The sequence below is a fragment of the Macaca mulatta genome, chromosome 18, assembly GCF_049350105.2.
Source record: "Macaca mulatta isolate MMU2019108-1 chromosome 18, T2T-MMU8v2.0, whole genome shotgun sequence".
NCBI classification, from domain to species: domain Eukaryota; kingdom Metazoa; phylum Chordata; class Mammalia; order Primates; family Cercopithecidae; genus Macaca; species Macaca mulatta.
In genome coordinates this window covers 1,834,884-1,851,856 of record NC_133423.1, presented here as the reverse complement: position 1 = coordinate 1,851,856, position 16,973 = coordinate 1,834,884, and the positions used below count along the sequence as shown (strand labels likewise).

Here is a 16,973-nt window from a genome sequence, read left to right as displayed (position 1 = left end):
GTGCTCATCTCATTAGTATAGATGCAGCGAGCTCCCCCGTTGGTGTGCATAGTGTGCATGCACACCTGTGTTGCCTTTATGGAGGGTCATTGATAATATATATTAAAGACCTGTTACTTGAGGAATTTATCCTAAAGAAATGATGATTGATCAAAGTCTAAAGAATGTCCATTATAAATATTTTAAAAAATCAAATGTCTAACAATAGATTATTTAAACTCTGCTATATCCTGTGTACTTGTTGGAATACTGTGTAGCTTTAAAAATGGTGATTAGGAAGTGTTTAGTAACATAAAAGTTACATATTAGAATAAGTTTTAAAAGGTGGCTCAAAATATGTATAGAATGAAATCCACAGTTCTTTTGATCAGTCAGTATTGAGCTCCTTCATGTCCAGCCCTAGTCTAGGAAGTGTTGATACAACAGTGAACAAGACAAACCAAAGCCTGTTCTAATAGAATTAAAATTCTGGGAGAGAGAAGGCAGTATACTCCTAATGCCACGTAGCCAACCATCAGGCTATGAAGAAGAAAATGGGAAGCAGGAAAAACGAGTAGAGGATGAAGGGGGTGTTCTATATGGGATGGTCAAGGAAGGCGTCTCTTGTGAGGTGACATTGGAATGACATCTTACTGGTAAAACAGTCAGACAGGTATGAAACAGGGAAGAGGGTTGCAGGCAGAGGAGCAGCTGCAGAGGTCTTGGACTGTTTTAGCATGCTCCAGGGTGTGAGGAGATCATCCAGAAGAAGGGTGTGGGTGGGAAGAAGCAGTTGGAAAGGAGGTCACAGGGCCTGGCGTCAACTTTTCCAATCCTCTCAGATTTCGTCCTGGGTGGAAAAGGAAGCCGTGTGTTTGTGTATGTATTACATATATTCACACACAGAAGAAACACTGAAGTGTATACAACAGAATTTTGAAAGTTGTTGTTGAAGCTAGGTAACCGTGGAAGGGGGTATAGATAACTATTTTTCCTTTCTTTTCTCCACCTTCCACCACATTAGCAGTAACCAATTCTGAATGTGAGATTATAATTCCTGTGTATCTGTTAATAGTTTTACTACGTTTATATCTATCATTAAAACAATACGCAGTACTATTTTTGTATGCTTTAAAAATTTTTATAAAGGTTATCTTTTTTTTTTTTTTTTTTTTTTGAGACGGAGTCTTGCTCTGTCACCCAGGCTGGAGTTCAGTGGCCGGATCTCGGCTCACTGCAAGCTCCGCCTCCCGGGTTCACACCATTCTCCTGCCTCAGCCTCCCGAGTACTGGGACTACAGGCGCCTGCCACCTCACCCGGCTAGATTTTTGTATTTTTTTAGTAGAGATGGGGTTTCACCACGTTAGCCAGGATGGTCTCGATCTCCTGACCTCGTGATCCGCCCGTCTCGGCCTCCCAAAGTGCTGGGATTACAGGCTTGAGCCACCGCGCCCGGCCTATAAAGGTTATCTTAATCTGTGTGGCCTATTGCAACATACTCTTTTTTTTTTTTTTGGACGGAGTCTTGCTCTGTCACCCAGGCTGGAGTGCGCTGGCGCCATCTGTGCCCACTGCAAGCTCTCCCACTGCAAGCTCTGCCTCCTGGGTTCACGCCATTCTCCTGCCTCAGCCTCTCGAGTAGCTGGGACTACAGGCGCCCGCCACCATGCCCGACTAATTTTTTGTATTTTTAGTAGAGACGGTGTTTCACTGTGTTAGCCAGGATGGTCTCGATCTCCTGACCTCGTGATCCACCTGCCTTGGCCTCCCAAAGTGCTGGGATTACAGGCGTAAGGCGTAAGCGACCACGCCCGGCCGATTATATTTACGATTTTAATGTATTTATTTCTAGCCCCTTTTTTTCTATTCATAGCTTTCACAGTTGTATTTACTGCTTAAATATCATTTCCCAGCTGGGTGCTCATGCCTGTAATCCCAGCACTGTGGGAGGCCAAGGCGGGAGGATATCTTGAGCTCAGGAGTTCAAGACCAACCTGGGTAAGATGGTAAAATTCCATCTCTGCCAAAAAATAGAAAAATTAGTTGTGTGTGGTGGTGCATATCTTTAGTCCCAGCTACTCAGGAGGCTGAGGTTGGAGAATTGCTTGAGCCTGGGAGGCAGAGGTTGTAGTGAGCCAAAATTGCGCCACTGCACGGCGGCCTGGGTGACAGAGTGAGACCCTGTCTTCAAAAAACAAAAAATTGCCTTGTGGGTTAAAACTGTTTTAACTTAAACAATGATGGTCTGAGAACACAAATTCTTCTTAAAAAAGTAAAGGAAAATGTATTTATGTATATTTTGCTTCGGCCTTTTGAACTTACCGTGATTTAACTAGCTTTCAACCAGAGAAAATGTCCTTTAGATGGTTCTTTATGAAGAACTTTATTTGATTTGTTCACAAAATTGATGATCTTGGCCATACTTGAGTGAAGTGTGCACACAAGCACACACACATCTGTTTATCAAGACAAGAAAACATTTCTTTGTTTTTTCTTTTCATATGCTCGTTCATTTCCAGTTCTAGCTGCAATTTTTAGTCCTTTAACTTGAATTTTCATCCTGTTATTTTGAAGTACTTTATCATTTTTTGACATATATTAGCTTTAATTATTTTTGGATAAGTACTTCAATAAGCAACTACTTCAATATTCATGTAAAAGATGTTGTTATTCCACTACATTTGCGTTTTAAGTTTTTAGAGAAGTGAAAAGCCACTTTTTCCATTTGAATGATGCTTGACGTTGCCTTCTGATACACCTAGATGAATTCTCTCGTGTCCTGAATATCATATTGTTAGATCTGAGAATTGATCTACTTTTTAAATCATTTTCTTTTGTTCTTTGGTTTGGCAGCAACCACAATTGATGCTACCTTTCAGATAACAAATGATGAATAGTATGCTTTCACTGTTTATATGCATCTTAACCTTTGATTGAGCAAATCTCTTAAAAAGTTGATGTGCACCTTAGGCTTACCTTCAAATCCGAGAAGCAAGCTTACTAGGGCATATTGATTCTTTTAAAAAGCTTTTAAAAATGTTGAAAATCAAGACAGTTTGAAAAATTAGACAAAGTTAAGGAATAATTAAACATACACTAAATCTAAAGAAATCTCTTTAAAGGAAACTATTTAAAATAATGCAAATTTGAAAATACATATAGATGTCTCTTTTTAACTGAAGAAAATGTTCTTCCACAAGAATTCCTCGTAAGCCCTTGAGTTCTTGCATTTTCTGTACCAGTTTATATTAACCCCGTTGTGTCCAGTGCCTGTAACACTATGTGATCTTTTTATATACATTGACTTCTTTTCAATTTTTTCTCGTTCTCTAAGGTTCTATAACTTTCTCAAGGAAAAGATACTAGTTAACATTTCCAGATTTCTTCTAGCCAAAATCCTACCACTGAGGCATAAAACCATTTTACAGTTGTCGGTTGTAAAATTCTATTTCTGTTGTTCACTAATTTTAAATAAAACAAGTTACTTCAAACTTACTCCCTCTGTTCTCTAACTAAAATTGAGATGTTTTTGAAAACAGTGATAGCTTAATTAATATTTCTTTTTAAGTTACTTTTGGTAATATTATTTATTAGCTCTAGGTCTGAACTAATTTATGTTATATTTTCCCATATAGTAGAAGTGTAAATTGAAAATAAGTTGATTTCATTACATTATCATGTCTGGATGAAGATTACCTTTCATATTCAGCTTTCAGAACAATTCTTTAAAGCAAAGCTTGTGTAATCAGAGTAACAAAACAGAATGTCATACTTCTATCAAAATGAATGAGGTAGAATAGATCTGTCTATGCAGAAGATCTTTAGATAAAGATAGCTCTGGCTCTAACAATTTTTAACATTGTATCTTCTATATAAAATGTCTTCTGCTACTTTGTTAATAGATAAGTGGCAACCAGATAGGCTGTAGGCGAGAAATCAGTCTATGAGGACTTTGATTTTTCAGTCTTATTTAAAAATCCTTCCTTCCATCCACTCTTTTTTCATGTGCATGTCTCTGCATTAGAGGTGTGGGCAAAGTAAGAAAAGGAAAACAAAATGCAATTGCTTGGAATCATGCAGAGACAACCATTGTTAGTGATCTGTGTGGCCTTGGTAAGGTTACTTACCCCCTTTGTGTCTCAATTTGCTTATCTGTAAATTAGAGGTAAAGATACATACTTTGTAAGACTTTTGCGCCATTTAAAAGGGGTAACTCATTTAGGATACTTGGAAAAGTGTATGGCACATGATAAGCCGTCAAAGGCAAACCTGTAATGTACCCATCTAACTTTTTCTCCTTTTACAAAAATGTGTATTGTTTTGGACTCACTCCACGTGGTTCTTGGGTTATCTGGAGAAATAGGAGAAAGGCTGTGGACAAGCCATGTGAGAAGAAGTCCATGTTGTCCAGTCTGTCTGACACACTCGTGCACAAATACTGCTGTTTCCAGGATGTCAATAGTTTATATGGCCCTTCTGCTTCCAGTTTTGATTTTTCTAGGGAGCAGTGTTATAGCATCAACCTCTGACCTGGTTGGTACCGAGGTAGTGGGAAGACCTAAGTGCTCCTACAGTAAGACTTGCTTACTCCAGTCCTCCATAAACCACCAATCTGTAATGATCCATTTAAGAACTCAGATCTAAACTCTTACGGTAGAGGCTCATTTATTGTAGACTCCAGTGGCAGAAGGAAATGGTGGCCTTAACTTCCCTTTCCTTTAGTCTCTTTTATGTTCCTAGGCTGGCCATTGGGCATTTCCTCAGGATAGATATGCTGGAGATGGACGTGGTGGTGGTGACATCTTTTGGATGTTGAGAATCCTACACTTGTGTTACTTATTCAGAGAAACAGATTTGGAAATGTGTCGTAAGGCAGCTTGGACACTCTCATAGTCCTTGCCCGTGACCAGGATCCTGTTTCCTCTTAACAGTGTTTAACTCCTGTTTTCAGGACTTGGGACCTAACCCTCTTTGTTCTGTCTTCTTTAATACTACTTCATTTGAAGTAGGAGCTTAATTTCACTGACTTCCTCGAGTTCTTAGGAACTAGCACATTTTTGTGGTTTATGATTACTTAATGAATTTGGTTAACTTTTGCTGTCTTTAAGCCATAAGTTTAAAGGGGTGAAAATTAGAGTCACCTGGAGAGTTTAACATATGTGTCTGAGATCTCTTCCCTGGAAATTAGAGGTAAAAGTACACGTTTCAGATAGGGTTGGAGCAAATTTGTGTTCCAAAAGTCTTTCAGGTGATTATGATATGCTTACCTGATTAAAAAACACTCCTTTAAAATATTGTCTATACTATATAAATAAAATGTGCTTGCTAATCACTTTCATTCTCTGTCTCAGTGAGTCACAAACAGAACTTTAAGAAGTTACCTCTGCATCATGAACATGAGTCTGTAGCAGTAAATCTTCTCTTACGTGGGAATAGCCACAGACAAGTATATTTCCTGGATTCAAAGATGCATGTTTTTTATGTTATTAAAATTGAGCTGTGGCTTATAAAATGTATATATTTACAATGCTGTTGTCTTCCTACCCAAGACTACTACGAAAATAATACTGATGTATCTTAAAACCAGTGACATCGTTGAATCAAGGAAATAGAGCATTTCCTCATATGACTCTGTGCTATGAATTTCTTACTTGTGGACATTCAGGTTATTTCTAATTTTTCATATTCATGCTGTGATCCTAGAATTTTTCCTTTAGGATAAGTTTCTAGAAGTAAAACCGCTTGGTTAAATATGTGCAAATTTTAAGGCTTTTGATAACACCAACTTTCTTCGAACTTTTTTGGGGATGTCTGCTGCTTTTGCTTTTCATATTCATTTTCTTTGTTTTTCTGTTGCTAACTCTAGTTCAATAAAACGATGAATTTATATTCAAGTTCTTCTTTGTCTCTAACTAATAGGCTTTTTGATGACTACTTTTATTTCATTGCTGCTTTGTCATGACTTGTTATCAGCTTTGAAGAAACTAGCCATCATTCCCTATTGTATATTCTTCACTCTATTATGGAGACATTTATTATAATACAAAAATTTCTTCTATTCTTAAAATTTTGTACTTTACACAGCTGGCATCACTCTTAGTCATAAAAGACTGAATGTGTTCCCCTTAAGCTTAGGAACAAGGGTGTTTGCTCCCACCAGTTCTATTCAACGTTGTATTGAAGGTAAATAGGGCAGTTAGAAGAAAATGAAGTAAAAGGCGTCTAGATGGAAAGAAAGAAGAAAGTCTCTCTCTAGTCACAGATGGCTTGATCTTGTTTATAGGAAAACCTAGGGAATCTACACACGGAAATATTGTAACTAAACAAAATGAATTAGCAGGGTTGCAGGATACAAGATGAACATACAAAAGTCACTTGTATTTCTAGCAATGACCATCCCAAAATGAAATTAGGATAACAATTCCATTTATAATTTCATCAAAAAGAAAATAATAGGAATAAACTTAAAGCATAAAATTACATACTGAAAACTATGAAAGAATTTTGAAAAAAATGAAAGGTCTGAATAAGTGGAAAGTCGTTCATTAGTTGAAGGACTTAATATTGTTAAGATGGCAGCACTCTTCAAATTGACCTACAAATTTAATCCAATGCTTAACAGAATCCTAGCTGGCTTTTTTTTTATTTAAAAAAATTTTTTTTTGATAAATTGGCAGATTGAGCCTAAAATCCATATGAAAATACAAGGGACTCAGAGTAGTTAATACATCATAGAAAACAATAGATCAAAGTTGGAGGACTCACACTTTCCCATTCCCAAACTTACTACAAACTGCGTGATCAAGACAGTATGGTACTGACATAAAGATAGGTGCATAGATCAATGTAATTGAGAATCCAGAAATCAACCTTGACATTTATGACACATTGATTTTCAACTAGGGCACCAAAATAGTAACTCCTATAATTCAACAATTAAACCTTGGAAAGAAGTAGGTAAAGGGTCTGAATAGACATTTACCCAAAGAAGATATACAAATGGCCAATAAGCATGTGAAAAGTTGTTCACCATCATTAGTCAGTAGAGGAATGCCAGTTAAAACCAGAGATACTACTTCACACCTAGTAGGATAGCTACAATACAAAGGGCAGACAGTAACGAGTGTTGGTGAGGATGTGGAGACGTTGGTACCCTCATTAGTTGCTGGCGGGAATGTAAAGTGGTGGAGCCACTTTGAGGAACAGTTTGGCAGTTCCTCAAAATACTACGCGCAGAATTACCATGTTGTCACCCAGAATAGGAAAACCCATAGAGACAGAAAGGAGATGAGTCATTGCCAGGGCCTAGGAGTGGGAGGGAGTGGGAGGTGACTTCCAATGGGTATGTTGCTTCTTTTTGGGGTGATGGAAATCTTCTAAAATTAGATGACAGTGATGGTTGTACAACTCTGTGAAGGTACTAAAAAACGAATTGTATACTTTTATAGTGTTAATTTTATGGCATGTGAATTATATGTCGATAAAACTATTATCTAAAAAAAGAATACAGTGTGTGCTAAAGGACCTAAGTGAGGTCTTACTCTGCTCATCAGCCGTTGTCTTCAGTGGAGACCAGGGCAAATACATGGCACATGCCGTGCCATGCCTGCCTTTTTTGCAAGTGGGGCACATCACAATTTGTTCATGGCTGCTTTTTCCTTGAGTCCAAGAGTGGCTTTAGGATACTTCTCAAAACAATGCTTCCAATAACCCCTGGGAATACACTGGCAAAGATCAGAAAGACGTCATGGTGTTTCAGGAGACTACTCATAGTTCCCTAGTGTTGAAGGATACGGCAGTATTGAGTGGGGGACAAGGCTAGAGATCTGTCTATTCGTACGGTTGGGGACTTGGGGAGAGCACTGTATTTCAGTGGGATAGCTGGGGAAAGCCTGGGTCTGGCTGGGGTGCCACACAGAATGCAGTCAGGCTGGAGAGAGGTGTAGAAGGAAGCACAGTTAGCAGTTGGAGGAAGGAGCCATAGTATTGCTTATGGACGATGGCAGTGGGATGGGTAGAGAATTGGGCCATCAGTGGACTGAGGCCAGCTTTGGGGTGACTGGATAAAGAGGGGTACATGGCACCAGGAGAATGTGCTGTCCAGGAAGCCAAGGGATGGGGAATTAGAAAGAGGGCCTGGTGAACAATTGTAATGCACAGAGGAATGGGAAGTTTCTTGAGATGGTCCACCTTACTTGAGAGTAGTTTTAGTCAAGTGGTGGTAGAAGGAAATTGTGGCAAGTGGAGAAGTAAACTGGATGTGAAAAGGTTTCCGATGGTGCAGAGTGCAGACTAAGGGCTCGATGTGCTCAGGGAGAGATGGTTGTAGGGCCAAGGGAGGCTCATGATTAGGGGGAGAGCACACAGTGTGGCTGAAGAGAGATGGCAGAGGGGCTGAAAAGGAGTGAGAGAGACAGGCTGTCAGGTTGATTTTGAATGGGAAAGAGACTGGAAGAATCCATGTTTAAGTCATGACTGTTGAAGGGGTTTTCAAATAGGACACATGAGAAAAATACCATTTCAGTAAATATAAGAAACATTCTCCAGCAGCACACTTAATTTGGCCTATTGGTTATACAGAAAACAAAAAACTGAAATAAAATAGATTATTTTGCTTTCAGTGGACATACATCCAGTGTTCCATTATTTACCGTTTTGACTGAAGCAAGGTCATCATTAATAATAGAGATTGACTTGAAGAATATTTCTGTAACATGTCAGAAAATATATATGCAGCCTTTAAAAATGATGGGCATTAGCTTTATATTAGTCGTATAATGGGCTTCACAATAAATTATGAGGATATAAAATTTTTTTCTAGATAGCATCATATTAGTAATAGTCAGATTTTTGCTTAAAAGTGAGATGAAAGCACTATAATTGTTCATTCTACTGGAGTTATATAATAATGCACTATGTAAGAAAATTGATGTGTGATTATCTATCTGGGAATTGTTTTGTGTTCCTAAATACTTTTATTCTGTAAGAAAAATTTAAGTGCAGAAATTAAGTATAAGATTTTTATGTCAGTGATTGTAAATTTTGTATTTGAATGCCCAGGTATTCTAAATGTAATTTGTGGGTTTATCAAAGATTGTTAATTTCTTTTTCTTTGGGTTACTAGGTATTTTCTGACATTTAGCTTGAAGTATATATTAGGAGGTGAATTAAAAATTTTGGGAGTATACTAAGAGTTGTAAGCCTTTTACAGTGAATCCTTTTGTAATATTTCATTGTTACTTTTTGACATTTTTGATTTTCATTTATTTTATGTTTTAGAGAGTAATATAAATGGAAGGAAAAAAGTTAAACCAAGTAACAAATAATTTTCTCTTTTTTGTTAAAGTTCAGTTTTCTAAAAATACCTTATTTTGTTTTATAGGGATTTGTCTTGGCTGTGACTATGACACGGGAAGCAATCGATGAATTTCGGCGTTTTCAGCGTGACAAGGAGGTGAATTCACAGCTATATAGCAAGCTTACAGTAAGAGGTCAGCAAGACGCTTTAATCGTGCTTAGCGTTTGCTTACTGTAATTATCATTTTAGAGTTAACATAACAAATGTATGAAAACATTTTAATTCTATTACTGGAAATAGTATTATGTGATTGTGTATGATATCTAATTAATTTCCTTATAATGTATAGTGCATGCAATTTTAGGGTAGACTTTTGTTCATTCTCTAGATGTTTGGATGTATGTTGTGCACACATATATACAAACGCACACACAACCACACAGGCATGTACATATATTATTAATAATCATATAATGTGCCCTATTGGTATATACATATTGTCTGAGAGGCATAATGTCACTTTATCTAAAATCTGTCTTGGTATTATATTTTAAACACACTCATAAAGGTCAAACGTCTATACCATGGCATTAACCTATTCTTAAGTACAGAGGCCTTTGAACAACAGAAATAAATATCGTGATCCGAGATGGTAACTGATGCATGCACGTTTCTCCTTCACCTTCATTCAGGGCCTTAACTCTTGCTTCACTTACATCTTTCAAGCGCTTGTTTATGATTTTTCAGTCCATAGTAGTAAAAGAAGCAATGTATTAAGAAGAGAGGGAGGAAAATGATTACAGGTAGGCATGAGACAGTAAAAAAGTGACTGAAAACCTTGGGAATAAGGGAGACGCTCAAAAACAGAATGGGTATTCATAATAACCCCCAAGTCTGTTTAAAAAGTTTACAGTGGATTTTTATCTTCTGTTTGTAAGAGGACATTTACAATGAATTATTTAACTTGAGATAGTACCTTCAAAAATGACTTACTTTTAACACCTTATTGGGCTGTATTTCACGTAACATAAAATTTATCCATGTAAAGTATACAATTCAGTGTTTTTTGGTATATTCATAAAGTTGTGCAGCCATCACCATCACCGTCATTTAAGTTTAGCACACTTTTGACATTCTCAGAAGGAGCTCTGAATACATTAGAAGGCAGTAGTCATTCTCTGTTTCCCTCACCACCCTACCCCAGCTCCAGGCAGCCACTGTTCTCCTTTTTTGTCTCTGTGGTTTTGCCCACTCTGCACATTTCATATCAATGGAATTATGCAACATGTGGCCCTTTGTCACCAACTACTTTCACTGGGCATGTTTTCAAGGTTCATCTGGTAGTAACTTTCATCAGTACTTTATTTCCTTTTGCTGCTCAGTAATATTCCAATGTATGATAGAGCACGTTTTGTGTATCCATTCATTAGTGGATAGACATTTGGGGTTGTTTCTACTTTGTGACTGTTGTGAATAATGCAGCTATGGACATTTGTGTACAAGCTTTTGTGTGAAAATTGTTTTCATTTATTTTGGATATATACCTAGGAGTGAAATTGCTGGATTATTTGGTAACTCTATGGTTAGCGTTTTAAAGAATTGTCAACCTGCTTTCCTAATTGGCCACACCATTTTACATCCCTACCAGCAATGGATGAGGGTTCCAGTTTTCCCACATCCTCACCTGTACATTACTCTCTGCCTTTTTTTATTGTAGCCACTGCTTTTTGATTAGAGTGGGTGTGAAGTAGTATCTCGTCGTGGTTTGGGTTTGTATGTTCCTAATGATTAATGATGTTGAGCATCTTTGCATTTGCTTATTAGCTGATTAGCTGTTTGTATATCTTTTCTGGGTAAATAACTGCTCAGATCCTTTGCCGAGTTTTTTTTTTTTTTTTTCTTTTTTTGAGACGGAGTCTTGCTCTGTCGCCCAGGCTGGAGGGTAGTGGCACGATCTCCGTTCACTGCAGCCTCCGCCTCCCAGGTTCAAGCAATCCTCCTGCCTCAGCCTCCCGAGTAACTGGGTTTACAGGTGCCTGCCACTGCGCCTGGCTGACGTTTTGTATTTTTAGTAGATACGGGTTTCACTATGTTGGCCAGACTGGTCTTGAACTCCTGACCTCGTGATCCACCCGCCTCGGGCTGGGATTACAGGTGTGAGCCACGCCCATCCCTTTTGCCAACTTTTTAACTGGGTTGTTTAATTCATTTTGTGTATGGGGTAAGGTGTGGGTCCATATTCTTTTGTATGAATATCAGGTTGTCCTAGTATGATCTGTTGGAAACAATGTTTTTTCTCCATGGAGTTGAAAAATTATTAAAACTCTTTGATGCTTGAATGGTGGCATGGTGGAGGAAGGATGAAGAAGGTAGGCCTTAGTATTGGAGGAAAAAACCCCCAAATGGCCTGGTAAATTATGTATAACTTTGCATTGTCTTTGTAAGAATATAATATAGATCTATCTTATTTTTAAAATTGTTGTAACGGAGGGGCTAGGCAGAGATGTTTTTCTGGTGTATTAATTGTATCATTCAGAAATAACTAGAGGTGATGGCAGTGAAATGGCAGAGTTGGCAGCTCCATATGTCTGCCCTTCCACAGAAACATTGAAAATCAGGCAGAAACTGTTAGAACTAACTACTTCAGAGCTCTAGAAAAGTCAAAGGTTTACAGCACCCAGGAAATTGCTGCTTCCAGAAAAAGTCAACCTAGAAACAGTTGGAAAGATTTTCCCCCACAATTGCCTTGATCTCAACACCTTCTCCCAATCCTGTAACAGGGCACTAGTCTTGAAGATGATGGCCCATGTTCGCTGTTTGCAGCTTATTCCAAAAGAATTGTTTCTGCGTCTAACCAGTTGGGGGACTGCTTGGAGGGTTGATGCTAGGTGCTTGTCTTTTTTCACCTAACTTGAACTCAGGACAGAAAAGCAGAAATGTAGCGGGATTTCTCAAACATATGCAAGGCTAATGAACAGCCTGTAGTAGCCTAGGGCAAAAGATGACAGTCAAGCCAGACAGTAGAGTGTCAAGTGCCAGGCAGAAGAAGCTGGGGAGGGAGTCTCTTTGGGAAATTTGAGCATTCAGAAATTCCCCTGTGCTGCTGGGAAGTTTGAAAGTGACATGCAAGCCAAGAACTGGAGGCACGCTCAGATCTAAAGTCTTTCCCTCTGGCTGGTTTCTAGGCTCAGTGCAAGTAGGAGGGGAAGGATGCAGCAGAGTTGTTAATGGCCTGGCTAAATCCTGCGTGAGGCTGCAGCACAGAGCCAGGCTGCAAAGCCCAGGACAGGTTTTGTTTGGGTTTGTTTCCTCCTCCCCTGCCCCTCCTTTTTCTCTCTTCATATTGAAGGGAATCTTTGTCAGAACACTGTCTGAATATAAGAATGGAAGAGAGACTTTAGAGACCATCCATGATAAAGAATACACACTTTACAAAAATAGTGTAGAAAAATCAGTAGACGAACACAGCTACAGCATGTAACAATAAAATCAACCAAGAAGAGGGAGAAATAGCTAATTTCAAGAATTACCCGGTTATAATACATGTCCAGTTTTCTTTTTTTTTTCTTTTTTTAGACAGAGTCTTGCTCTGTCGCCCAGGCTGGAGTGCAATGGTACGATCTCAGCTCAGTGCAATCTCTGCCCCCCCGGCTTCAAGTGATTCTCCTGCCTCAGCCTCCCGAGTAGCTGGAATTACAGGCATGTGCCACGATGCCTGGCTATTTTTTGTATTTTGTAGAGATGGGGTTTCACCATGTTGGCCAGGCTGGTCTCGAACTCCTGACCTCAGGTGATCCACTTGCCTTGGCCTCCCAAAGTGCTGTGATTATAGGTGTGAGCCACTGTGCCCGGTGTGTGTTCAGTTTTCTACAAAAAACATTACAAAGTATGCAACAAAACAAAATGTGGCCCACTCCCAGAAGAAGGTAATAGTAGCTGCCCCTGAGGAAAGCCAGACATCAGACTTAGGAGACAAAAAGTTTAAATCAGCTGACTTAAGTGTGCCAAGGTGCTCAAGGAAATCATGGGGATATTGCTTAAAAGATATCAGGAGAATGATGTAAGAACAAGTAGAGGATTATCTAAAGGAAGCAAACAAATTCTGGCACTGACAAGTATAGTAGGTGGAAAGAAACACTAGAGGGTTTCAGTAACGGAATTGAGCACACTAGAGAATCAGTGAACTTAAGCCTAGGTCAATTGTACTTACCCAGTTTGAGGAGCAGAAAGAATGGAAAAAAAAAAAAAAAGAGCAGCTCTTAAGAGACCTGTGGGATAGCATCAAGCATACCAGATACACATGATGGAGATGCAAGAAGGTGAGGAGAAAGAGGACAGAGAAAATATATGAAGGGATAATGGCCAAAAACTTTCTAAATTTGATAAAAGACATTGATCTGTACATTGAGGAAGTGCAGCAAAGCCCATGAAGGATAACAGGAGAAAAATCCATAATGAGATACATAACCAAGCAGCTGACACCCACAGACTAAGAGGACACCCTGAAAGCAGAGAGAGAGAGAAGTAACTGGTCACACACAAGGGACCCTCAGTAGGATTTATCAGAAGCCATGGGGGTCTGAAGGCATTGGGGTGACATTTTAAAAATGGTGAGAGAGGAGCAAAAAAAACCTGTCAACTAAGAATTCTGTATCTGGTAAAACTGTCATTCAGAAATGAAGAAGTTTTCTGGGCCTGGTGGCTCATGCCTGTAATCTCAGCACTTTGGGAGGCCGAGGCAGGTGGATCACCTGAGTTCGAGACCAGCCTGGCCAATGTGGTGAAACTCTGTACTAAAAATACAAAAATTAGCTGGGCATGGTGGTATGCACCTGTAATCCCAGTTAGTCAGGAGGCTGAGGCAGGAGAATCGCTTGAACCTGGGAGGCAGAGGTTGCAATGAGCTGAGATCATGCCACTGCACTCTAGCCTGGGTGAAAGAGCAAGACTCCGTCTCAAAAAAAAAGCCAAAAAGAAGTTGTTAAGACATTCACAGATAAACAAAAGCTAATACACTTTCGTGCATCTAAGGGCATTATCAAAAATGTAAAAAGAAAGAATGAGAGAAAATTGTATATCTGATAAGGATCCAGTATCCAGGATACATGAATAACTCTTACAATTTCAACATCAGAAAGATAATCCAATTAGAAAATAGACAAACGACCTGAACGGACAGTTCTCCGAAGAAGATATACAGATGGCCAACATGCATGTGAAATGATAAGTCAGTCAACAGCCTTAGACCATAGGGAAGTACAAATCTGTATGAGGCATCACCATACACCACTGGGTTGGCTATAATTTTGAAAATAAAGAATATCGTGTGCGAAAGAGGATCTGGAGAAATTGGAATGTTTGCACATTGCTTGTGGGAACAAAGTGGTTCAGCAGCTGCGGAAAACACACTTTCAGTTTCTCAAATGGTTTAAAAGAATTTAAAGCAGGGACCCAGTGTTTATTTAGTGTTTATTCACTATTTACAATAACCAAAACGTGATAATACCCCGGATGTTCACTAAAAGATGAGCGGATAAACGGATGGATAGCAAATTGAGAAATCATGAAGGGTTGCTACATGCTACAACCTGGATGAACCTCAAAAACATTATGCTATGTGGAAGAAGCCAGAAGCAAAAGGTCCCATACCTTGTGACTTCATCTATATGAAATATCCACAATTGGTAAATTAGTAGAGATAGACTGCAGATTGGAGGTGGCCATGGACGAGCGGAAGAAGGGAGCACGAAGCGTCTGCCTAACGGGCATTGGGTTTCGTGTTTTGGTGATGGAAATGTTTTGGGACTTGATAGAGTTGGTCGCACAACATCGTGAATACAGTCAATGCCACTGAATGATACACTGTAAAACGGCTTTTTATGTTATGTTAGTTTCACCCCAAAATGGCATAAAATGTTCAAGAAGACATTCTGCTGTTACGTCTTTTGTACGTCTGTGATACTTGAACTTCAAGTACTTTAAAAATAATTTTCAGTATGTTTATTTCAAATGTACATGAAAATTTACCATTTGAAAAAGCCATCATTGCTGGTCATCTAAGAAGTGGAAGTTTCACATGTCAATAATAATAACGACAGCTGCTTTTTGACTTCCTTGTGTGTGTCAGATAACATTTAGAGTCCTAGTTCTCTTATCCAGCACCGTCCAAAGGGGAGTTGATGTGCTTTCCAAGTTCTAGATGAGAAACCTGCGGTTTGTGAACTGTTTGCCCTGAGTCACAGTAGTTTTAGGTAGAGCTGGTGCTTGAACCTAGATCATCTGACTCCAATCCACTGTTTTTTCAGCTGTGGCACACTGCTTTATGGCTGGTGGTTCTGATACAGATGTTTGATGAGTAAAACCGGTAGTGTTAAAAAATGCATCCGTTTAGGCTTATTATTGAGCACAGTTTAGAATTTATTTTTTCGTTAAGAATGTTTGCTGTTAACCTCCTCCTCAGTTTCCAGTATTTCACAGTTACCTCTTTGAATGGCATTGATGGCAGCCTCCTTGTGTGCCTTTCTGTGGTTTGCTGAACCGTATTTACAGCATTTGGAGTGTGTTGTTTTGGAGTTCTCAAGCATACACTTATAGAAGTAAACTGGAGGAATGTTCTCTGTTACTTTTTTCTTTTGAAAAGGAAAGCCACTTCTAAATTGCTTTGTTTGGAAACAGAAAATATTTTAACCAATATATTATCACAGTCACACTAGAATTATTTTGAGTTATCTTGTGTTTTATTTTCTTATACTTTTTTGGGTGTAGGAATTTTCTATGTATGTTGCTGTTACTTTACTTTCTTCTTGTTTATGGCTGCTTGTTTTTGTTTTGTTTTGTTTTGTTTTGTTTTGTTTTTAGTAGAGACAGGGTTTCACCATGTTGGCCAGGTTGGTCTCAAACTCCTGGCCTCAAGTAATCCACCCTCCTCAGCCTCTCAGAGTGCTGGGATTCCAGGTGTGAGCCACTATGCCTGGCCTTTCTTGAAGTATACTTAAATCATTTTTGTTTCCGTGGTCTAACATCTGAGCAGCGTTTGAAAAGAATCCATCCCAGTATTTCATTTAGGAACATTCGGTATACATCATGGTATTAGATTGGTGCAAAAATAGTTGCACCAAGTAATTTTGTCATTGGAAGTAATAGCAAAAACTGCAATGACTTTTGCACCAACCTGTATGTCTGCTATGTAATGATATTTCACGAGCACTTTCCATTTATTATCTCATATTTTTAGTTCTCTGTGGCTGGACCAAGGTAGATATACTCAGACATGGCCATATAGACTCAGGAGTGGTTATAAACACACACACACAAACACACACACTCAAGTGGGTAGATATACTCAGGCATGGCCACGTAGACTGAGGAGTGGTTGTAAACATACATATACACACACTCAAGTAGATATATAAACTCATTACCACTGTTTTTTCTCAGGTCACCCTTAGAGGGTCTGCATGAATTCATTTCTTAATGATATGTCGACTACAAGTCTTTCCATCCTTCCTTTTCACTTGATATGTGTGTGCCACCTCCAGGTCTAACCAGTGCTTCTAACCAGGGAGATACTTCTTAGTCACTAAAGCCGACTGAGGTCTGCCCCCCACGCAGCCCTTGAACAGTCCTTAGCTGGGCCTGGCTGATGGGACTTGACCGGTGGGCCTACAGCTCCTGGCCTGGCTCCAGCTCTGGCTC

The 16,973-nt window shown here is 39.0% G+C and overlaps 1 protein-coding gene across 29 annotated transcripts in view; it reads left to right on the top strand.

Moving 5' to 3' along the window:
• ATP9B (ATPase phospholipid transporting 9B (putative)) overlaps positions 1 to 16,973 on the top strand; it is a 295,624-nt gene that overhangs the window by 41,234 nt on the left and 237,417 nt on the right. For all 29 annotated transcript variants that reach the window (XR_013408181.1, XM_077974850.1, XM_077974843.1 and 26 more), the window contains one exon: positions 9,363 to 9,471. Coding sequence is in view for 14 of the 29 variants with exons in the window: in XM_028837950.2 (XP_028693783.1) it covers positions 9,363 to 9,471 (109 nt within the window). In the remaining 15 variants the exon portion in view is untranslated. The remainder of the gene's footprint in view (positions 1 to 9,362; positions 9,472 to 16,973) is intronic.